Source organism: Echinops telfairi, unplaced genomic scaffold (genome assembly GCF_000313985.2).
Source record: "Echinops telfairi isolate 266 unplaced genomic scaffold, ASM31398v2 ScPeMD7_2;HRSCAF=8, whole genome shotgun sequence".
NCBI classification, from domain to species: Eukaryota; Metazoa; Chordata; class Mammalia; order Afrosoricida; family Tenrecidae; genus Echinops; species Echinops telfairi.
The window spans coordinates 37,951,623-37,976,844 of record NW_022103898.1 but is presented as its reverse complement, the minus strand read 5'-3'; the positions used below and the strand labels follow the sequence as shown (position 1 = coordinate 37,976,844).

Genomic DNA, 25,222 nt, shown 5'->3' with positions numbered 1-25,222 from the left:
ACAGGTTCATAAAATTATTTAACTTATAAAAGAAAATAAAGATATTGTTTCTGAGCCATCATGATGGCACCAAATGCCTGTGTACATTTCCAAAAGAAATAAAATCTAAGTATGACCTTGTTAAAAACAAATATTAGATTAAAATAAAGAAGGAAAATATCTATTAAATTGTCAGATGATCATACTGTTAAATCTTAAAATTTGGATAATTTTAATAACGTTTTATTTCTTTAAAGTAAAAGCATAACACACCTTCATGGATAAAGTTAGTATAGTTATTTTAACCATTTAAACACCTCATATCTAGATTTATAAATTTCAAAAGTGAACACTATCATATCATTCTTATTATAACATGGCAATTTATGGGAAGCTGATTCAGTCATACTGCAGCTAATGTCCCTTCAAATTATTTGACATCGGGCTCAAGCTACAACTTTAAACTACTATTTTATTCCATATCACTGTACCATATTGCATAGAAGTTAGCTTGTCCAACTGTTATGTATGTAGTTGGTGCATAGTACTGGTGTGACTTAAAACTACCCTGTTATAAAATATATTACACTTTGGTAGCAAGCTTCATGAAGCATGTGATTTCGAATGCTGATTAAAAACAGATGAATAATTTAACACATTTTTCACAAAAATCCCAATGAATAGTTACATGAAAACAATGCTATCTCCAGATAGGTTTTGAAGTAGAGCTCCCTTTCTCTAGCACGGCACTGGTTTCATTGCGTGTCCAGGGTCGATTCGGACGCAAAAACCCTATAGAGCAGTGGAGCTGTCCCCACAGAATTTCTTCGATTGCATTTTTGTGTGGGAAGAATTGGCTCAGTCTTTTCTCCCTCAGAGTAGTTGGGGTATGTGTGTGTGGGGGGGGGATGGTAGTAGTAGGGGGTTGGGGTGAGCTGCTAACCTTAGCCCCACTAAGTCTGCAACGGGGAGGGTTTTGTGAGTCCTGTCCGTTTGTTCCCAGGTGTTCTGGCGTCCATCCTGCCTCCCTGAAAGCTCCCGTGTGTCAGAGTAGGGTCTGCCCCGCAGGGTTTTTAATGGCTGGCGTTCACCAGTAGGCTATCAGGTCTTTCTTCTGAGTCAGCAAGTGCAATTTGAACCTCGAAACTTTGGGTTAGGAGCTGAGTGCATTAACCATTTTATACCACCCAGGGACCAGTCCCTGAAAAAGGACTTCGTGCTTGCTAAAGTAGAAGGCTAGCAAAAGGAGGAAGACACTAGAAAAGATAGATTGGCACCATGACTGCACCAATGGGCTCAAAGACAAGAGTACTGTAGGCCCGGGCAGTGTTTCCTTCCGTGGTTCGTAAGTCAGAGCCAACGTGACAGCACGGACAGCCGGGGCCCCCTGGGGACTGGTCTTGAGTTACCTGGATATACTTATGTTCCGCCAGGCCAGCAGGCACTTTGAGAAGTTTGTTGTTGTCCAAGTGGAGCTCCCTCAAATGCATTACATTGGCCAGCGAGCCATTGTCCACGGTGGAGATGCTGTTGTGACTCAGTCCCAACCTGCAACGAAAAAAGATGTGGAATGCATTTGCACACTTGGTTCTCTGTCTTACAGGTGCTCTGTGAGGAAAGAGGCCAGTTGGAAAGCACGTTTCTTTTGGTTGGCGTCACCGAGTTTTTCTGTGCTGTTCAATTTCTATAGCCACTGCTTTTAAGGTTTCAGTTCAGAGTCACTTTCTCCTCTCTATAAGACTGATGAAGTATTGTTCCTCTTGAATGATGAAGCAGTATCCTGTTATTACCCTCTAGTAAAATTTAACAAACTGTGTTTTAAATGCCTGTGCAAATCTCTCTCTGAAATGCAAGTTTACTTGAAACTATTTACAGTCCTGTAGTACACCCAGGACTAACCCAATGCTTGACCTGCTCAATAGATTGCTGTTAGATTTAATTCCATGGGTAATTCTTATGTTTCTTTGATAGAAAACTAACCATACAATCACTCAGGTCACTTTAGAAATTAAGCAATAGTGTATGAATCATATGTATGTCTTCAATGGAAATAAAAGATCGAGTGTTCTCATAAATCAATAGACCTGCCTGCTAATAAGCAGAGAGTCTAATTTTGCCTTAGTATGGAAGAGTTTTTCAATGATTATATAAATATCACTGTCAGACTTTACCTGGTGCCAACCTTCCTGGATTGCTACTATCCTTTCTACTTAAAACTCTGTCTCCTGACTCCTTTCACATCTCTAATTAAATTAATAAATAATCTTCTCTTCAAGTTTAATACATTCAAAGTTTTGGCTTATGTATTTTTTTCCAAAACATTTGAGAACTCTGATGATGTAATATTGCCTCAAAATAAATGGGATTTCCGTTCTAGAAACGAGCAAACTTGGAGACAAAACCAATCTGGTTAACATTTTAGGGATGTTAGGGGATCAAAAGCACAGCAAAATCAAATGTAAAGGCTGTCATCCAGTCGGAGTGACCTTAGAACACAGAGCAGAGCCGCCCCTTTGGGGTTCCGAGGCTGTAACCCTGTACAGAAGACTACATCTTCATCTTTCTCCTGGGGAGTCTGGATCGTTCAAACTTCTGACCTTGTGGTGATCAGCCCAACATGTTACTAATTATGTCAGCAGGTGGTATAGATCCTAAATGACCAAGAGGAGATTTCAGGCATGAGGCAAAAAGGTAATGGACAGAGCCAGAAAGATCCAGCAAATGAAAGAGACAATCTTTTGGGTTCACTCCAACACCATGCAAGTGTCTTTTGGGTATGTTTTGTGAGACAATCTCTACCTGTCTTAAGCCAGTTCTGGTCTTTTTGAACGTTTGGAACAACTTTTGGAAATTTTCTGGCTCCCCCTTTCAACCTTGGCTTGAGATTTGAAATAATGGAGTTTACGGTTTCCTGATTACAAGGGATTGATCACATAGTTTTGCGTAGCTGTGATCAGCCTGGCATTTTGGCTCTGAAACAGGCTGTTTCTTCTCTACCACTTAGGCATCCATTTCTAAATTTTGTTTTTTCCCTTTTCCATTCCAGATTTGTTTCCTAATTTTGAAAACACCCCAATCTTTTCCATTTTGTTTTGGAGTAGTACATCTATTAGGGGATTAAAATAGCCCCAATAATATATTCAAGGACTCTATTAATTTGTTCAACTAGGATTTTAATATACTTAATAAATGCTTTTGACACTCATATTATTGTGAATGAAGTAAATTCAGGAATGCAGAGGGGGAGGGGATATAAATGGATCTAAAATGATGCTTTCTCCATTGAAGAATATTTTAACTTAGTTAGGGATCTGAGGATTGGTATACTTAGTAGAAGCAAGGGGAATTGACCTGAAAATCATTTAATGTTTCTCCAGAGGCAGGCCTTAAGCTCTCCCAGTTGTCCTGAGTAAACCACCGGATATTTTCCCAGCAACAATATTCTAAGAGCCTGATTCATCTTTTCACAGTTTTCATTTTCACCACCAGTATGCTCGTCAGGTCCCAACATTAATAAGAAATAAACGCATAAGGATTACTTCTTTAATAGATTTCTCGGGATTTGATTCTGAAAAGTAATGCGTTAAACAAATTATTGAGCTGGGAAAGTTTGTCTAGCCAATAAGACAGTCTGCTTTAATTTAATGAGTGGAATTACATATCCCATTAGAGAGAAATCAGAATTTTCCACATTAAAAAAAACTCTGATAGCTCTCTATGCTTCTATTCGATTCCTTACATATGACATCAATGAATATTAAGTTTAGAATTTCTAAAACTTCCATTCCACTTATAGAATAAAGGACCACTTTTTCTGGAGGACATCCGTAGTATGAAAATTTACTCAGAACTCTATAATGCTGTGCATTCTTACTGCTACTACTGGGAGGAGGAGTAGTATTCACTGTGATTGAGTTGGTGGTGACTGATAGTGTCCCCAGAGGACAGGGTGGAACTGCCCCATGAGTTTTCCGGGACTGTAACTGTTGATAGAAGCAGAAAAACCTGTCTTTTTCCTGTGGAACAGCTGGTAGTTTTGAACTGGTTACCTTTGGGATTGCAGACCATTGTGTAACCACTGTGCCACTAGAGCTCCTGAATAATAATGGTTAGCATTATTAGTGCTATGATTATACATTAAACTATCTTAAATATAATTGGACACTCTATGCAATGCAATTTATCTTCCCACATTTTCCTTCGGCTCGAGGGACATATTAAAGAAAGAAAGTTAGATATTATACATTACTATTACATTAGTCAAAAAGTTAGATACTATACATTACTATTGTGAAAGTGTTATTTCAATTAAAATAACTCTAGCCGGCAGGTTTTGAGACATCAGTGTAATATGTTGTAGTTATTGTTGTAAACTCATTCTAACCTTAAACTCTCACCATCTATTAGTCAATCATCAATACCCACACAAAAGGGAAAACCTGCATTGTACATGATCTGGGATTAGTGATGTCAGATATGTATATACATATATATATATAGTATTTCTTTGTGTACTGTGAAATTCTTTTCTGAAAAAGGATTGATCATTAGGCTTAAACTTTGTGTCTCTGTGGGAACATTTAGTTACACAGGTGGATCAAGAACAATAGATCCTTTGAAGATATCTGAAGGAATTTTGACAGCACTCTCCTATTCTTACTACTTTGCTAGATTTCCACAAAACACAAGTTATGATAGAAATCAAGATAGGTAATTAAAAAAATAAGTTAATAAGGGCCTAAAATGCCATGTTTTCTGTTGGTTTACTTTAAATATAAAGACATTTTATTTTTTAACTCTACTGATCATTAAGGGCTAGAGGAGCCCATCATAAAATTTCTGATACTATAACTAGAATGTATTCCGTATTCCTGGTACCTTTAATTTTAATATATTTTCAAATTTTCAGTAGTACATTGTAATTCTGTTAAACTTCTGCTTTATGCAACTAAATCAGAACATATTGAATGGACATACAGATTTTCTTATACAGTATGATATTCATAAAATATGAGGCCAATGTTGGTGGATATTATTAGCTATGTTATTTTATTGAATATTTCCTCAGAAAAAATTGGCCAAAGTTCAGTTGAGGTTGTTAACAACAGCAACAAATGTTGCAGTTAAATTTAGTTGTCATAAATGAAATAACAAGAATGTACACAATGTCATAACACCTTGTGCAGAAATTTCTCAATGGGAACTTAATGTGCTGTATAAGCCTTCACCAAAAACATAATACAATATCATTTAAAAAATCAGTTGCCATATTTTGAATTCTGAGCAGGTGCATGCTACTGCACCTAGTCCTTGTACTGAAAGAATGCTATGTAATAATATTACTTACTTAGCCAGATTACTCAATCCTTTTAGGCTAGGTGCATCGACCTTGGTGATTTTGTTGCCATCAAGATGCAATTCAGTAAGGGAAGTAGGAAGACCTAGAACATAGACATACAAGATGCTAAAATAATAGATAAACATTTTAATCACAGAATATAGAAAAACTTGAGGAGGACACACATAATTAGTTTTCTTGAAGATTTATAATTTAAAAAAATCTTTTTATTGGATGCTTGTACAATTCTTATCACAATCCATACATACATCCATTGTGTCAAGGACATTTGTACATCCGTTGCCCTCATCATTCTCAAAACATGTGCCTTCTACTTGAGTCCTTAATATTGGCTCCTCATTTTCCCCCTCCTCCCCACTTACCCACCCTCCCTCATGAACCTTCATAATTTTTGAATTATTATTATTTTGTCGTGTATTACACTGTACTATGTCTCCCCTCACCCACTTCTTTGTTGTCCATCCCCCAGGGAGGAGGTTATAGGTAGATCCTTGTAATCGGTTCCCCCTTTGCACCCCACATTCCCTCCACCCTCCAGGCATTGCCACTCTCATCACTGGTCCTGAAAGTGTCAATTGTCCTGGATTCCCTGTGTTTCCAGTTCCTCTCTGTACCAATGTACATCCTCTGGTCTAGCCAGATTTGTAAGGTAGAATTGGGATCATGACAGTGGGAAGGAGGAAGCATTTAAGAACTAGAGGAAAGTTTTATGTTTCATTGTTGCTACCCTGCACCCTTATTGGCTCATTTCCTCCCCACAACCCTTCAGTAAGGCGGTGTTCAGTTGCCCACAAATGGGCTTTGAGTCTCCATTCTCCACTCACCCTCATTTACAATGATATGATTTTTGTTCTTTGATGCTTGATACCTGATCCCTTTGACACCTCGTGGTCACACAAGCTGGCGTGCTTCTTCCATGTGGGCTTTGTTGCTTCTGAGCTAGTTGGCCACTTGTTTATCTTCAAGCCTTTAAGATCCCAGTTGTTCTATCATTTGATAGCTGGGAACCATCAGCTTTCTTCACCACATTTGCTTATGCATACGTTTATCTTCAGTGATCATATCAGGTAGGTGGGCACCCACTGATAGGATTTTTTGCTCTTTGATGTCTGATACCTGGTGCCCTCTACACATTGTGGTCTTACACAGGCTGGTGTTCTTCTTCCATGTGGGCTTTGATGCTTCTCAGCTAGATGGCCGCTTGTTTATCTGCAAGCCTTTAAGACCCCCAGATGCTATATCTTTTGATAGCCAGGCACCATCAGCTTTCTTCACCACATTTGTTTATGCACACATTTGTTTTCAGTGATCATGCCGGGAAGGTGTGCATCGCGGAATGCCAATTTAATAGAACAATGTGTTCTTGCACTGAGAAGATTTATAATTTTAAAGACTTGGTGTAGCTTTTCGTCTTTTTCTATCATTTCTTCTAAGTTAATATATTAGTTTTTCATTTTTAGCAGTTTTATTGACATAATTGAGATACCATGTAATTCAAAGGTTTAAATATGGTGCAAAAGGTTGTGCCATTACCACCACAATCCATTTCAGCACAGCTTCTTAAATCTCGTACTCATCATCATTAGCTCCACCCCCACCAACTACCCCTGCCGTAACCTCCAGGAACTATGAATCTAGTTACTGTCTCTATACATTTACCTATGCTGGATTTCATATATAGAAAATCACACGAAAGGACAACAACAGTGACAATCAGATAAAACACCAAAAAATATCAATTTAAGAGAAAATAGAAGTTAACAGAAATTAGAACAAATAACAAAACTGGTTCAAAAAGGCGAACAAATGATCATCTGTTAAATTTCACCCTGCCTACATCTTCAGCAATGCACTCTTCCAAATCTCAGAGGGCAAGGCTCTTCACCACCCTGGTCCATAGTCTGAGGTCATTTAAAGGAGGCTTGATTCTTATGCAAACTCTGCAAATGGATCTTGGGCTTTCACTGTGATCCACAGCCTTCTGAAAAACCAAGCACTTTGAATTTGAGCTCCAATACGATTCCTTCTTCTGCTCTTGGATTTTATCATTTACAGTTCTTGGATCACATAGGTTAGTGTGCTCTTTCCCTGTGCACTCCATGACAACCCACTTAGATGGTGTCTTGTTTGAAGACAAGGCTTTAAGACTCCAGATACTATTCTTTCTGATAGTCTAATTTTTTGAAGTAGCACTAGTCCTTACTATTTTTCTCCTAAAATTGGTTGACTAATAAAAACATGGATTCCTGTTTATGGTAAGTAATTGTTGGCCGTAGAAATTGTTAGGATATAATTACAGAAGTGAAGCTCAACACTAAATTTCCGTATTCTCTTTCACCATCGTTAATGGCAAACACTGCCACCATTAAGACATACAAATTTTGAAATAGAGTGATAGGCATTTGAACTATAATTTAAAATAAAAGTATAATAAGCATATTACTTTTAAGTTAAACTCGTGCAATCTTACGTGTACATATGGAAAGTAAGTAAGAATTGACACTGTTGTGCTGGCCTAAGTCTACATTCTCTTTCCATGAAAGCACAAATGTCTCCTAAATGTGTGTTTGGAAAGAGCTAACTGTTATTGACATCTTTTAAAACAAATGGTTCCTTTCTCAAAGAGAAGTGCAGAGGCCTGTTCTTAAGTGACCTGCCACAGGTAGAGCATATGAGACCATTTTAAACACAAAGGACCCACTAACCCTCTGGATAATACTTCCTGAATGAATCAAATTTTTACAGATTTTATAATGTAGATATAGAAATTTAAATACTTTATTTTTATTTCCTTCTGCTATTTGAGTGTGTGTTATGTTTTCATTTAACATTTAAAACACCTCGTTCCAATTTTAGTAAGAACAACAACTGCAAATCACGTGGAAACATTTTACATGTAGAACTGACTTCGGATTGCCTGGCACTCTTGGTTACTGTCAATAAGGACACAAAATTGGAAGATCACAGATGATGTTTGTTCGGAAATTTCCATTACATCTCATAGATTCTATCAACTTAATGTAAATGTTCAATTCACCTTACATTTAATGAATATTTATTTCTCTAGCGTTGTTATGTCCTGTTTTGGGAGATGGTAAGAAAATAGACTTTTTTTTGGTGCCCAGAATGGAGCTTTCCATAACTTAGTTTTTTAAATCTTCGCAACATCATTAACCCCTTTTTATAGATGAGAAAGCAGAGGCTCAAAGAAATTACACTTTTCACAACCCGAGTAAGGAATGCAGTGTTCTCCCTGATGGCCAAAGGAAAAGAAAATAGCATGCACTTAACTGGGGGAAATGTAAAAATATTGCATTGTCTTTATGACAATTAAGAAACCATATTAAGAAATCATATCACTATGGCAACAAGAGGTTTCAATCACTTGATTATCTTTAAAATGAATGTAATTTACTTAATACTCTCATAAGCAAAGTAAATGAGTATAAAACAAGTAAACTGAAAATGCATCTTTTCTTCTTTCCACTGTAGAAAGGTTTTTTATTTAAAGGTGTCTATGATCTGCCAATGATAGTGCTACCCAGGCCCTCGATACAAGCTTTGTATCAGTTAATGCTCACAGTAATCACATCAATCGGTCTTACCTAGTGTCTTCCCTTCAGGGTTGTTAGTTCCCTGATTTCTAGAAAACAATTGTAGGAGCATAAAGTCTGATTATGAAAGAAAACCTGTCAAATAAGGCAGAGACCCATTTATGAAGAACATCATTAGCCTTTGCCCCAAGGTATTTAGCTATAGATCCTATACTTAAGTTAATTTTTCTTCCTTTGTTTTAAAGATGCATATAAATTGAGATTTCCAAATTTTTTTTTGTTGGCCAGGTACAGTGTGTGCACCTTCCAACCCACTGTCCTCTAGTCCAGGTATTGGCCACGGCCTCTTGAACCATAGTGCGGTGCTTTGGGTATATACACATAATTCTGAAGTAGAATTGGAAATAATGTAAAGGTTATTATTTAGATAATTCTGATTTCATTTTTTGGTAAAACCAGATTTATGGCCCTAGAATAATTTTTACAGTGTTGTGACGGGCCTGATTGGCTCGTCTGTGTCAGAGGTTTGCTGAATCCTAGCATCGATTGCAACTCTCAATGAGAGCAGAGGGACCTCCTCTTTGTCCTTTTGGGTTTGAACCACAATCCAACACTTACCTGACAGCGTTACCAGGGCCCCCATTACAGGCTTTCTATTAGTTAATCCTCATAATAATCCATAGCAGATAGGTGCTATTAATACCTCCATTTACAGAAAACAAAACTGGGGCTTCAGAGAAGTAAATTGTTCTGTCTAAAGTCACTCTGCAGCACACTAGATGAATCAGACCTAGACTGGGTTGATTCCAGAGAGTGATGTTACAGTTTCTACACGACACTCGGTCTTTCTGTTTCCCTGAGTGTTGGACAAGAGTACCTGCAAATCAACTCACTCGGAGGTTGGGCGTGCCTAGGCACAAGGAAGGTTTTCATCCTACAAAAGGGAGATTGGTAAATTAAAAAGACATACAGGAGAGAAGACTTAAGAAAGTAGGTACATGCGCTCCGATGTCACTCTGATGCCATCCTAGTTCTACCATTTTCTGATTCCTTGCATTGGATACTATGTATTTAATCGTTTGAAACCTCATTGTCCTCATTCATAAAACAAAGATGATAATGGAATGTTTGGAGAATAACATAAAGAATGCATCAAAAGAATTGGGCACAATGCCTGGCACTTGCTACAAGGTAAATTTTATTTCCTAGGGACATTTTGTAGGATACATTTAATGCGAGTCTTCTGGCAGCATAAGGTCGTGAAAAAGACAGAATCTTCACCTGCTAAAGTGACGTAATTTTAGGCAGGCTATTTAATATTTGATCATGTGCCTTCTGTGAAATGTAGAAAGTAGTTTTACTTGCCCCTTATTCATTTTTTCATATGTATCAATTCCATGTGTGCATACACAGATAATCAAAGGAATATATATGAAGTATATTATCATAATTTGTGGGAAAGTGCCTATGAATATTGACTTAGTAAATAAGGAGCCAGTCTTAAGGAATGTTGGTGACAAATCCAATTTAACTACAAGTTCCATGGTTCAAATGTATCAGCCATGCTGCAGGAAAGAGATAAAGCTATCGATTTCCATAACTATGGATAGCCTTGGAAACCCTCTCGTGGATCACTCAGTCTGAACTGATCACTCTGAGTCACGATGCTCAATGACAGAGGGTTTTGTGGATGTCGGGAGCTACTTTTTTTTCAAGCGTAGTAAAGAGTATTTTCACAATCTGTGATGTGCTTATTAGTGAATAATGGTCAAAGTGGGCAGATAATATTTAGAAAATAAACATCACAAATATGAAATCTATGAATCATGGGGAAAGACCATATACTGCCTTAGAACATCACTGTAGTGAGGATACATGAAGTTATTTATCCATAATAGACTAACAACTAAATATTAAACTGCTTTATTATCTATCTACTTGTTTACCTGCCTCTTACCTCTAACCTCTTACCTATAATACATAATCACTACTATTGAATAAGAATGATGGCCACTGTGGATTGCCTTTTTCAGATAATAATAATTGAAATGTCCTAAGATGAAACAGAATTCAATAAAAGTTTGGCCCTGTTTGAAAATTGGCTTTCATGTATTCCAGTCCCCTCCTTTTTAAAGTATCTTCACATTTTAAACACATTGTTATGGATTGAATTGTGTCCCTCCTAAAAGTGTAAACTTGGCTGGATCACGATTCTAAGTATTATAAAATTACCCTTTCTTTTGTGATCTGATGTAATTATCCTGGGTGTTGTAAATCCTCACCTCTACAATGTTACTGGGGCTGGAGTAGAGGCAGTTCTGTTAATAACACAGGATCTGATCTATGGCTGCATCTTGAGCCATAGTCTTTTGAGATATCAAAGGGAATAAAGAAGTAAGCAGAGTTCAAGTAGACATACTAGAACACCAAAAGAAGAGTCAGGAATGAGTGTGATCCAAAATTCACTCCACTCCCTCAAAAAAAATCAAACATTAAAGTCTTTGAAATCAGGTCATCAAAATACATTGAAGCATGTTTGGTCACCTTGAGGGATCGTGGTGATGTTGGTGTCAGCAATACGGATATAGGAGAGCCTCTTCATTCCTTGAAAGGCTCCGTTCTCAATTCCTGAGCTCTTCAGCGGGTTGGTGCCAATTTCTACATTTTAGAGGAAAATATTTTGATAATACAAGTCAGACTATATCTCTTTAAACAATAATTTTATTCGAGATCTGTGTCAATAACAGCTGGCGTGAAAAGCAAAATAGTAGCTAAGGGTTATACTCCTCAATGGAATATAAAAACCAATGAAAACTTCCCATATTAAAACAAAGGAAAGTAAAACATGGAAGTACAAAATCAACCCTAAATTTAATGCATATATAGGTTTATCCAGAAATCAACAAAAGCAAGGGTTCTCAGGTCACCCCCATGTTAAGGCTATTACTTTTTTATCCAGAAAAATAAAACTCATTGCCATAGCAAGTCAATTCTGTGACCATATGTAGGGTTCTCAAGGCTATAAATCTTTATGAGAGCATATAGCCACATCTTTCTCCTTTGAGGAGGCTGGAAGGTATGAACCTGAACTTTCAGGTAGCAGTCTGATGCTTTCCTGACAGCACCACTGAAGTTGTCTTTATTCTCTTAAATTACTTTATAATCTTATTAAATTATTTGTGTCTAGAATTTTTAAGTAAATTATAAAATTACAATTTTTCTACATGGGTAGAAAAACATTAAGACTTTATGATGCAAATAATTTATAGCTGTTCAAAACACAAGGATTCCACATAATGAAAATACATCACCAGTATCTCTAAGCATAAGCATTCTGCATGTTTAACATGCTGTAGTATAACTTCATGTCTAATATTTTCTCTGTGTTCTCTGTTCCTCAAAGAGAAAGAATAAAAATATTCCTTGAAATTATGGAATCAAAGTCCAATTTCTCCTACATGTGCTGCTTTATTTGATATAGAATTAAGGCACACTGGCTTGGTTGCCTTTCTGGAGCTAAAGCTTGCTTGAAATTTCATAAGGAGAAACTTAAACCGTGGTCTTCAAGTTACAAGAGAATCCATACCTATGACGATCATCTGATTCATTCCATTGAACACATTTTTTCGGACTTTGGTAATCTCATTCTCATGGGCACGCAGCTCCTGAAGAGTTTTGGGCATTTTTTCTGGCAATTCTTTGAGCTGGTTCTTGGACAGATACAGCCGTTCCAATTTCACCAACGGTGCAAAGGCTGCAGGGCTGATTTTGCTGATTTTGTTATTGACAAGAATCAACGCCTACAGGTGAAGAATAAAAATATCATCTTAAATCCCAAACTGTTTACATACAGAAAGCAAGTGCCTAAATTAATCAGTCCTTTCATGAGACTGGCAGGGAAACTGGAAAATTCCAAGAATCCAGGAAAAAGGGAAACAGGTAGGATATGCCACACAGAATATTCATGAATATTAAAATTAATTACTAAAGTTATGTAAGCGTCCCAAGAAAAGCCCAGTGTCACCACAAGTGTTCCTCAGTCAGGTTTCAATGTCAAAATCCATCTTCAGTGATTGGCCTCATGGATTCTACTGCAAAAGGTGACTACAATTGTGCCAGAAACATCAGCGGGTCAAACTTCCCAGCACCCTTGCAAAGTTGAATGCAATCTTTTTCAAGTGTTTGTCAAACGAACATCGATTGTGCTGCGCTCACTGCTTCTTTTCTCTTCCCAGTATTCATATTTTTGTGGGGGGAGAAGATTCACAGGTGACAATATTTCACAATGTTCAACGATTTCAAAAATGTTGGTAACAATCTGCACAACAAAACCTATGCCAGTTCTGCAGTTTCTAGGTGCACAATTCTGTGACATTCTTTTTCAAGTTCTGAGATTTTTCTTGAGATCTTTTCCAAATCATTTCACCATTCTCAATAAACTCACTGTTCTCTCAGGTTTTCATCTAAACCTTTCGAGTCGTTGTTAATTTTTCACATCTAGATAATTTTTGAAAGAACACAATCCTCCAGGGAAACCTTCTTTGCTAGTGAAGCAAAATTCTTATTTGAAATAAGCACAGCCAGGATGCTCCCTTAGAAGGGAAGATGCTGATAATTTATCTCAAGTGCTTTGGACAGGTTATGAGGAAAGACCAGTCCCAGAAAAGTCCACCAGCCTTGGTCCAGGAGAGGGGCAATGAAGAAGAGGAAGGCCCCTTGAGGTGAACTGACACAGTGGCTGTAGCAATGGGCTCTAACACAACAGTGAATAAGCACGGCACAAGACCCGGAGAGCCTTTTGTTATGGTGCATCTAGGGCAGCTATGCGTAAACAAGGGTTGGCATCTAACAACAAGAATATTATCTGGTGTAAAGGTGACATTAGTGGTTATTTTTGTTGTATTTTTAAAAGTAGGCTGGAAAATAAATATGTACTCAATGTGGAATGCAGAACCTGTGCATTTTTATGGGAGTAGGAAGCGCCATCTTTATCCCACTGGTGGTTTCGAACTGCTGACTTTGTGGTTGGCCGCCAACTTGTAAGCACAGTTCCACCAGGATTCCATGTTGTTGGGAGGTGTTCTAAATTAGCTCTGTTTCATAACAATCCCACGTACAACAGAATAACATACTGCCCACTCCCGTGCCATGTGCACAACTGTTATATTTGTGTCTGTCATGTCAAGCACTGTGTCAATCCATAGCATTGAATCTTCCTCTTTTTCTTTTTGTGCTGGCTTCTAGTGCCCCCAGTATGATGTCCTTTTCCAGGGACTGATATCTCCTGATAACATGTCCAAAGTTTGTGAGACAATGTTTGGACATCCTTGCTTCTAAAAAGTATGCTAGTTGCAATTCTTTCAATATAGCTCTCTAGTATTTGCTTAAATAAGTGTTTTCTAATATCAGTCTCCGAAGCATAAACTTCAACAACCAATGACCCTGACTTTTAGAGATGACCCTTCGGACTTGAATTTTTACTAGCCCAGAAGTTGTTCTTTAAAGCCATTTTTTTGGTTGGATATATTTTTTTTAAAGTCGCCCTAAGGAGACTAAGATAAGCGTATTTATTATTAACGGAAGTTGTCTGAAGACATTCCCTTATTGCAGAGACTTGTTTAAATACTTTTTATTTGCAATAAGCCTGTGCATGCTTGAACAGGAAGCAATACTTTCTTATGTACCCTCAGTTATGTGGATGCTATTTGGAGGGGCAATAAATATGAGGCTTTTCGCTCCCCATGGGCTTATCTAGGTTTAGTTTTGAAGATATTTTTTGAATTGCAAATTTGATAGTCTTCAAAACAAAAATAAAGTTCTTACATGAAGGTTCTTTAGATTCTTAAAGTCTCCATCTTTGATTTCTGTTATTTTGTTGTTTTGCAGATCCAGCAGGGTTGTGTCAGCGGGCAGGTTTTTTGGCACTTTTTCCAGTCCTAGCAAGAGAGTAACAGGAACATAGTGATTTTATATCTCATAAAAACCAGAAACACAAAGACAGAACTACAAAAAATGTATTTATAAAGGGAATAATGGTTCAGTAACTTCACCAGTAGCATAATTCCCATCCTAAGAATTCTATCAATTGGAGTTGTAAATATTTATCTTTTATAACAAAATTAAGTCACATAAACTGAGTATAATATTGCCCTTCATGTAATTGCTCTTCTCTGTAAGGTCAGGATTTGTGATTTTTAGGATATAATTTAAAAATACAAAAACACATTCTTTTTACCTCATTGCTTTTATGTAAAATAATTTTTAGCATTTTTAAAATTATTAAATATGATTATGGGGGTACATTTGTACATTATCCTCCTAGTACTGTGTACTTCGAAAAGGTCTAACTGAGGCATCAGGTAGAGATCTTTTTATTAAACCTGAAACTGTCACAATTCTACAACAAAATTATGTGGACCTCTAGTTGATTTGCCAACAACTTAAAAAGTTATCCAACTGTTTCTTTCTGTTGTAATCAGAACAAGAAAGCAATATCAATGTGAATGTATAATTTTAGAAATATAAATATGTGGCTAATTAAAATAAAACAAACTGCATTTGTGATTGTAACCTCACTAAAATTAATTATATAAAGTGTTATATTTGGAGTTTAGGATTGATTCAGAGTATTTTGCTTTTAGGTTAAAAGTATAAACATACTCATTAACTAAAGGCTTATGACAATATAAATTATTAGGGAAATAGACAGGCATCTTTCTCTGCTTAGTAACTGGTTGGTCTGAACAACCAATCCGTGGTGAGCAGGTGTCACATAACCAAGTAGTCCATGGTATTTCAACCTATAATTGAGCTAGCTGTTTAAGAATGAAGATTTTTTATTAAAACATATGATAATTTGAATAAATCATTTTAAATATTAATAGAGAAATATTAAATGTAACATTTTGTCTTTCTACCATTTAAAAATATGTTACAAGATGTTAAGTTAAAGCCTAATATCTTGTTAACTCAAAATAATATTATCATTTCCATAATTTGAGTTTGCATGGCATATGTCTGAAATGTTCAAACTTTGCTAGTGATCACTTCTCCATTTTATCTGAAAATAAAATACCAAAGATAATTATTTTATTCATTCAAGAAAGCTTTGCTGAGTGTGCTTTCATGCACACTACATCAGTTTCTGGAAAGATATCAAATCAAGGAACGAGAGGGACATTTATCACATGGTTAGAAAATACAACCCAATGTGCTGTTTCCCATTAAAAGGAATAATCTTGCTCCCTCGTTGTCATAGAGTCTACAGCAACTTTGAGCACCCCTATAGGACAGCCAGCGGAGAACTGTCACCTTGGGTGTCTGAGATGGGAAGGCTTTAATGGAGGAGAAAGCTCCTGTCTTCCTCCTGAAGGGCACTGGTGCTCTCAGAGTGCTGACTGTGTGGTTTCGAGACAAGGCAGAACCGCTGTACCACAATAAATCCTCTAATGGGATACTGCAACAGGATCACTGACTGTGATGCGGGGAAGATACCTTTCTGATTTTGAATTGTAGATAAGCATATCACTACTAAACAATCAGTATGCTGTAAGTCTAATTTCATCCCTTTCGGGAAAACCACAGAAAATGTTTGTCTAATATGACCTGTATCTGAGTTCTTTTTGAAAAATATTGTTTTGTTCATGATTTCACTGCTCTGGTGATAGCAAAAAAAGAGATCTTGCTCCCAATTCAGGGATTGGTTTTCCTTATAAACTTGGATACCCCAGATGCAGATGGTTGTAGCACACGAATGCCATCCAAAATCTCATGGGAGAAGCGATGGGGAGAACATGAAGAGCATGTGTTTTCCGCGATGAGCCCCAAGCCACCAGCGCAGCGGCTCCCACGGAGCAGGACAGTGAGCTGTGCATGTAGCTGTGATCACTGTCAATTTTGAAAATGTCAATTTGCTAATTGCGTGCAATTAGGAGCACCAGACTTCTGCCAAGTCTGTCATAATTAGTGTTCTCCAACCAAGAAAAGGCACATTTCCTTTCATTTGGACTATAGTTACTGCCTATATTTCATTGTTAAATCTTGGACTGTTTTTTCAAACTCTAAATTTTTACTTGCCTTACTTTTTTACATTGCTTAACAAAGCCTAGTGATGTTCATAACATTGGACTAATGTTAAAGGCAGATGCAATGTCAGATTTAAAGGGAAAGGATTAGGTATTTGTGTGTGAGACAATGTTGATTATGGTATCCTCTTAGAATCTTACTACAGAAGATACTTAGACTGAATTATATGTATTTTATGTATAAGGATTTGGGGAGGGAGATCTTTAAGACTGTGCTTTTTGCAGTTTAATCCAGTTATTTTATCAAAATCATTACCATACAATTTCCTCAAAATTATTAATAAATTTGTCTTTATTTGAGAGATGCATACTGGCATTTTATTAATAATTTTATGTACATCTAAAGTTTCTAAAAATGATGAAAATATACTATCTTATTTAAACAATATATCAACCTGGTGAGGTAGGTAGGGAAATATCATTTCATCTCTTTCACATGATTTCCAGAAATGACCTAATGTCATGACAAGTTGACATCACCAGGATAGCTAAGTGGAGACTAGAAATAACCTCACATGCCTTCCACCATAATGCTTTCTTTGTTCCTGCCATAGCTATCTGCACCCTCAACAAGAATTGTTCCAATATATAATACAATAATCTGGTTCATGCTTAAGGGGTAGACGGGCCTTGGGTTATTATCCACCTTATAGGTGAATCGCAGGAAAATATCATGTGGAAAATGTCCCAGTTATGAGTTCTTAAAATGTCAGAAAGACAAAAGCCCTTAAATATCATGTAGTCTGTTATTTCTAAATGCTGCTTAAGTGGATTCATGATGATATTTTGGTCAATCCACATCAAAATAAGAAACCATTAGGCCATCTGATTATTTCTATTTTTCTACTGTTTATCATTTTAACCATTTTATTGGAATATAATGTACATATCATTGGTTCAAATACATCAAAAAGTGTTATGCAGTTATTATAATCCAGCGGTTCTCAACCGGTGAGTCACAACCCCTTTAGGGGTCAAACGACCCTTTCATAGGGATTGCCCAATTCATAACAGTAGTAAAATTACAGTTATGAAGTAACAATGAAAATAATGTTATGGTTGGGGGTCACCACAGCATGAGGAACTGTATTAAAGGGTCATGGCATTAGGAAGGTTAACAACCATTGCTATCATCAATTTTGGCACATTTTCTTCCTGTATCCATACTGTCCTTCCAACTGCTCTGTCATAAACCCTAGAAACTATTGATTTAGTTGCTCTCGCTAGAGGTTTACCCATCCTGGATTTCATATAAAGAAAATCACACACAGAGAAAGAAAAAACAACACCACCAACAATACCACAGAAAATCTTATTTCCAAAGGAAGTGGAAAACAATTAAAAAAATGGGTCAAAGGAAAGCCAAAGGTAAGATGTGAAATTTAAGCCACACTGTTATTTTCAGTAATTCATTTTTCATTCACCCTCTCTGTGAACAAAACTGTTCCCATCCTTGTAAAATGGTCTGAGGGCATTCAGTAGAGGCTAATCCACGTGAGGCCCCTACAAATGGACTCTGTGCTTTCCCTCTTATCCATCTCCCTCTGCAAACTAAGTTGGCAGAGATTAAGCTCTAATACAATTCCCACACCGCGGACTGAGAAGCCATTGGACTCTAGGGAGAAAATCTTGCTTTTGAAGTTTCCCAAGAAGTAATGTAAGACCAACCTACACTTCCTATTCCCATATTTTCTTTTCTCTGTGTGACATATATTTAGTCTACAAGCATAGCACTGCCTCAGTGAATGAATATTATCAAGATGTTTCCTTGTCTCTAACCTCCATTGTTTTCTTAAATAGTGTTCAGTCACTTAAGTTTTTAATATGCATATGTGAACTTTCCATGTATTTTCTCCCAATAAGCTTTCCAACCCATTTACATGTTACTTTTCACACTAGTATTTTAAATTCCATATACTTAGCTAGATTAAGAATATATTAGTAAAATTACCAATTGCCCCCTGTATGCTACTTACATTACTTTTTAATGACTAGGTTTAATATAAAGGTCACACACAAACATGCACATACATACCCACATATTTATGAACCTATGGGCTTTTCTACTTTGAAATATATTTATTTAAAAGATGAGTATAACAGGTGGCAATCTGTTATTTTGTTAGGCATAGTTTTCACTTTAGTAATAAATTAATGTACTCAACATTCAAAAACAGTTATTTGTACCCTAAATCACAAAATTTCTAAGCTATTCAAATTTTTCCTTTTCATCGGTAAAGAAACTGAAACTCAAAGAAATGACCTAGTTTATCCAAGGCACGTTGGCCAGGAGCAGGCGAGATGACTTGAAAGTGAACTCCAGAACTACCTGACAATGACATTGATGTACTTGCGCATAATGCCTATATTTAAAAGATGCACTCTACATTGTCCCTTTAACTTGCTCCCTTTATGTCTAGCTAGTCATTTTCGTTCACACAATTAATATTTCCTGGAATGTTCCATCCACTCATTTCCTTTTGATTTAATTCTAACCATCATTTAAGGGTTAACCATAATCCCCTTTCTCTATAATATTGGTCAGAAAGTCCCCAGATAATAGTTGTCTTCTACTTCAAAATGCTGCATGGTCTACATACTTACAGGCTTATCCTGCATTTTAGCTTTTGTTCTTTCTGTAATTTCTTTATGAAAAGTCTGAGTAGGCAGGAACATATTGATATTTTTAAATTATAGCTTTGAACTTACTGCTTTATCCAAAGGAGATTCCATTTGAATCAGTTGACTAATTTTTGATCAAAGCCTTCTCTTCCTATCCCATATTAAAAAGTTCACTTGGAATTTTTTAAACCAATTTTGGGAGAGTAATTCCATACTGCTTTCCTAGGATTTATTATATTTCCTCAGAAGTATTAGGATGAAAATGGATGCAATCATTTTTCTGATTCCCATTTTACTTGGACTATTTTATTAATGAATATGTCTATCAAATATTTCATCTTTCTTAACTGATTATGAAAACTTTTCTCACATCTATGCCTTCAGTATATTTATCTGGCACCTGTTCTGTGATTTGTGTTCAAAGAAAACCTGCCTTTACAATTCCATATGGAAACTAATCTATTGATAGCCTTTTATTTGGATGGCCTATATTTCTTCAGGCATTAATCAACAATATGCCTCTGGATAGGAAAACAAATCTTCATCTATGTCTTAGCTTTGTCAAAACCAAACAAACCAATAAACAGATGATCTATGTTGCTTGTAAGGGTGTTGCTAGATTCCTTTTCTAATTTATAGGCTATAGAGAAGTCAAATGTGGAAAGACCTAGAGTTAGAAAACTGAAAAGGAAGAACACACTCAGTATATTTTAAACTGAAAGAACTAAAGAAAAAAATCCAAGCCTCAAATTGAAATATTGAAGGATTTTATGGGCAAAATATTGAATGACGCTGGAAGCATCAAAAGAAACTGGAAAGTTTAGATAGAGCTAATTTGCCATGTATTAGTAGTTGAATTTCAACCTTTTCAAAGGTACTTTGTTACTTTGAGGACCAAGGTGCACCTGCTCCAACTCATGATATTTTCAATCACCTCATACTCATGTGAAAGTTGGACATTCAATAAGGAAGGTCGAAGAAGAATCAAAGCACTTGAATTGTGGTAATGGAAAGAAAATCTGCATGGCTATCTAGATAAGATAGGTGGGAAAATAATTTGGATATGTAATGAACTGGACCAATGGTTCCGGGGGTGGGGATACCAGAGAAGGGGAGATGGGAGAAAGGAAGGGTGGAAGAACCAACCCAGGGATGAGGGAACAACAAGTGAACTAAAACCAATGGAGAGAAGGGTGTAGGATGCCTAGTGGGGCTTAGTCAAGGGCAATGTAGCAGCCAGGAATTACTAAACCCAAATGAAGGCCAAACATGATGGTCGGACAAGAGAAAAGTAAAAGGAAATAGAGGAAGAACCAGGAGGCAAAAGACATTTATAGAGGAATAAAGGTATGTACATTTGTAAATATATATAATATACATAACGAGAGGGGAATAGAACTATTTACTCATATCTATATGTTAAGAATTAAGGTTGCAGATGGACATTGTGCCTCGACTCAAGTACCCGTCAACACAAGAGCACTTTGTTCCATAATCCGGCATACTGTGATGCTCACCTTCCCAACACGGTCACTGAAGACAAAATGGGTGCATAAACAAATGTAGTGAAGATAGCTGATGGTGCCTGGCTATCAAAAGATATAGTATATGGGGTCTTAAAGGCTTGAAGATAAACAAGCAGCCATGTATCTGAGAAGCAACAAAGCTCACATGAAAGAAGCACACCAGCCTGTGTGATCATTAAGTGTCAATGAGATCAGGTGCCAGGCATCTAAGACTCAGAACAAAATCATACCCAATGCGAATGGGGATTGGGAGGCAGGGAGTGGAACCCAAAAGCCAATCTATAGACAATTGGATATCCCTCACAGAGGGGTCACAGGGAAAAGATGAGCCAGGCAGGGTGCAGTATAGCACTGATGAAACACAACTTTCCTCTACTTCTTTTGTGCTTCCTTCCCCCAACTGACCTCAATGCTACCTTACAAATCAGATTAGACCAGAACATGCACACCGCTACAGCTAAGAGCCTGCAACACAGGGAATTCAGGATAGATAAACGCCTCAGGGCCAACAATGAGAGTAGAGATACCAGGAGGACTAGGGGAGGGTGTGGAGACAGAAGGGGAATCGATCACAAGGATCAACCTGTATCCTCTCCCAGGGGGATGAACAATGGAAAAGTGGATGAGGGGTGAAGGAGGATGAGGTAAGATATGAAAATATTAATCTATAATTCATCAAGAGTTTGTGAAGGAGGCGCGGGGAGGGAGGGCGAAGAAATGGGGAGTTGATATCAGGGGCTCAAGTGGGAAGAGGATGCTTTGAAAATGATGATGACCGCATATGTGCAAATGTGCTTGACACACTGGAGGAATGTATGGATTGTGATAAGGAGATGTAAGAGCCCCTAATAAAAGTATATATACAAAGAAAGTATCACAGATTGCCAAAAGAACACACATATCTTTCTTGGAAGTTTAGTCAGAATGCTCGTTAGAGGCAAGGATGGTGAGACTTCTCTCCTGACTTTGGACATGTTATCAGGAAAATCCAGTCCCTGGAGGAAGACATTCTGCTGGTTGACGGAGAAGAGCAGAGAAAAAGGGGACGATCACCGAAGAGATGAACCAGCACTGTGGCTGCTACAATGGCTCAAATATAATGACGGTGAAGATGACACAGAACCCGCTGGTTTTTCGTTCTGTTGTACATAGCGTCGCTTCGAGTCAGAACTGGTGGACAGTACTGGACAACAGCAGCATAAAGAAGTCAAAGGAATGGTTTAAAGCTTCCTATAGAAATGCAATCAAGAAAATGTTGGTGTTTTCAAAAAATGTATCACAAAGATACATGGAGACATGAAGGTAAAATGATAATTTAAATGTAATTTAGGAGCTATTTTAACCTATGGAAATTTGCATACTTCATTTGGATTCTGATTTACACAAATTGTAAAATAAAACATTCTTGACATTTATTAGATGATTGTACATTGAGTGAATATTTGATGAGGTTAAGATACTTTTATCCTTAGCTGTGATGTAAGTTATGATCATGATTATCTACAATTATGACACTGGTCACACCCATTTTAGTACCTCAAATGTTAGATTTGTTTCTAGGTATCTCTGACCTGCAGACTCCAGAAATGGCCCGTTTTCCCCTGTAAACTCTAGTTTTTGAGATCTGGGGCATATGTCTTTGACTACGCCACTCTGCTCTCATAAAAAAAATGTTTTAATGGAGTGCTAGCTACCCTGAGCTAGAGGAAGTACATACTGACCTTATTTGAAGTAGTTTATGTTGTATTAAACATTCAGATCACATTATACATCATGTGGTATCCTTTGATCAAAAGATATATTTGAACAGTGCAAATTACATGGATTTGGTATTTTTCCCAAGTATCACTTCATCTTTATTAGGAACTGAATAGGAGGCCAGAAAAAAGAGTTACTGTACAATAAATAAGGGGCCAAAATGGCAGAGTGGGCTATGAGTTTTGGGCTGTTCATGACAAGATCTGTTGTTAAAGCCCAATAGCTGCTCTGCAAGAGAAAGATGATATTTTCTGCTCCTACAAAGATTTATCGCCTTGGAAAGTCACAGGGGAGATCCAATTTGACTCATAGAGAGTGATGAGTTATAATCAACTGACTGCTAGAGAGTTTGGCATAATAAATAGAGATTCAAGTGTTCTGAAAGCCAAAATGAATCAGTCAGTGTTCAATTTCTTTCATTGAAATTTAATTTTCAAATCTTGTTATAAGATGACACAGCTCCACCACCTATGCACAGAAACTCTTAAAAGAAAAGTTAGAATTTTTCTAATAAAGATGCTTGGCATCAACCTCACCTCTGAAATATTTAATATGAATTACCCATTGACTTCTCTATACTAAAATGTGTTTTGAAATATTTACTGCATAATTTGAAGAAGGAAAATCTATATCTTCAAAATTTTATGAAAATTGCTATGAAGACTTACATTTCTGACCCTATAAACTGCCCTCACGGCTTCCATATAAGCCTTTTCCATTTTCTTCCTTCTCTGCTACTCTTCATAAGCTGTGTTCTCGCTTCAGTATCCGTGTAGTCTTTGTATATATTGCACAGCCTCCCACACCAAACTGAAAAACTAGCTGCCAACTGGCTAATTATTCTGACTCCGAATGGCCCTACAGGACAGAGAATACTGCCCTTTGTGTTTACAAATCTTTCCATCTTGTAAAGGCTGCAGTGTGACTGGTCAGTTCACATCACTGAACATATGATTGACAGCTCAATGGGTAACCAATCCTCCAGCATGCGTCCATAGGCAGGTTCCCTTGGAAGACCCTACCACCTAATTCTATTTCAAATATGTCTTACCTTATTTATCTTATCCTGTAACTTTTGAATTCTTCTCAGATTAATACTAAGATCCTAAATTAATAAACTTGTATAACTTAATAGCTGAACATATGTTGGACTACCCTATCTAATGAGCTAGAGCAGATGCAGTCTCTCCAATGCAATGTTCTGCACCAGTGCCCCACATAACCAGGAATGGGCCTAACAGCCAAGGCACCAAGCAAAGGACTTTTTGGGGGGTTGGACAGTGATTATCCAAAGGTAAAACAATGCACCTACACATATCTTTCTGATTATTAGTCTATAATTCTATAAAAGTGGTTGTGTTTTTATTTAACTTAATTTTGTTTGGGGCTTTTACAGAAAATCTAACAATCCATAATTCAATTATATCAAGCAAAGGTATATATGTTGCCATCATCATTTTCAAAACATTATCTTTCTACTTAAGTCCTTATTATCAGCTCTTCCTTTTTCCCTCCCACTCTCATGAATGCATGATCAAACATATATATATACATATATGTATATATATATATACATATATATATAATATCTTACACCATCCACTGTATCCCTTCACCCACATTTCTGATGTTCATTCCCCTTGGGAGTAGGGGTGGAGTTATACATCAATCATTGCTGTTGGTTCTCCCCTCCCCCCCCCACATCCCTCATACCCTCATGGTATTGCTGTTCCCATTACAGTTCCTGAGGGTCTATCTGTCCTGGCATCCATGTGTCAAAAACTCTTATCTGTATTAATGTACATACTCTGGTATCTAGCAAATTTTTGTGAGGTAGAACTGGGGTCATGATAGTGGGAGGAGGGGGGCGTGCATCAGAGGGGTGTTGTGTGTTTGTTTCATCAGTGCTAAACTGCACCCTGGCTGAATCATCCTTTCCTTGTGACCCTTCTGTGAGGGGGTGTCCATTTGTCTACAGATGGGCTTTGGGTTTCCACTCTGACTCCACTCCTTCACATCAATATAATTGTACGTTTTTGATCTTCTGATACCTGATCCTATCAACACTTCACAATTAAACAGGCTGGTGTACTGCTTTCATGTGGGTTTTATTGCTTCCCTGCTAGATGGTGCTTGTTTAACTTGAAGCCTTTTGGACACCAGGTGCTAATAGCTTTTAATAGCTAGGCACCATCAGCTTTCTTCACCACATTTGCTTATCCACCCATTTTGTCTTCAACAATCATGTCAGGAAGGTCAGTACCACACAGTGCCAGGTTATTAAAACATAGTGTTTTTGTGTTAAGGGAAGACATTAGTAGAAGTTCATCTGCTACTTTA

At 37.1% G+C, this 25,222-nt stretch overlaps 1 protein-coding gene across 2 annotated transcripts in view; it reads right to left on the bottom strand.

The window, feature by feature from the left end:
• DCN (decorin) overlaps positions 1 to 25,222 on the bottom strand; it is a 46,713-nt gene that overhangs the window by 8,237 nt on the left and 13,254 nt on the right. For both annotated transcript variants that reach the window (XM_004700399.3, XM_045290563.1), the window contains exons 3-7: positions 14,716 to 14,828; positions 12,479 to 12,692; positions 11,437 to 11,550; positions 5,327 to 5,420; positions 1,389 to 1,527 (exon numbers count right to left, since the gene is read on the bottom strand). In XM_004700399.3, coding sequence (XP_004700456.1) covers positions 1,389 to 1,527; positions 5,327 to 5,420; positions 11,437 to 11,550; positions 12,479 to 12,692; positions 14,716 to 14,828 — 674 coding nt within the window. The remainder of the gene's footprint in view (positions 1 to 1,388; positions 1,528 to 5,326; positions 5,421 to 11,436; positions 11,551 to 12,478; positions 12,693 to 14,715; positions 14,829 to 25,222) is intronic.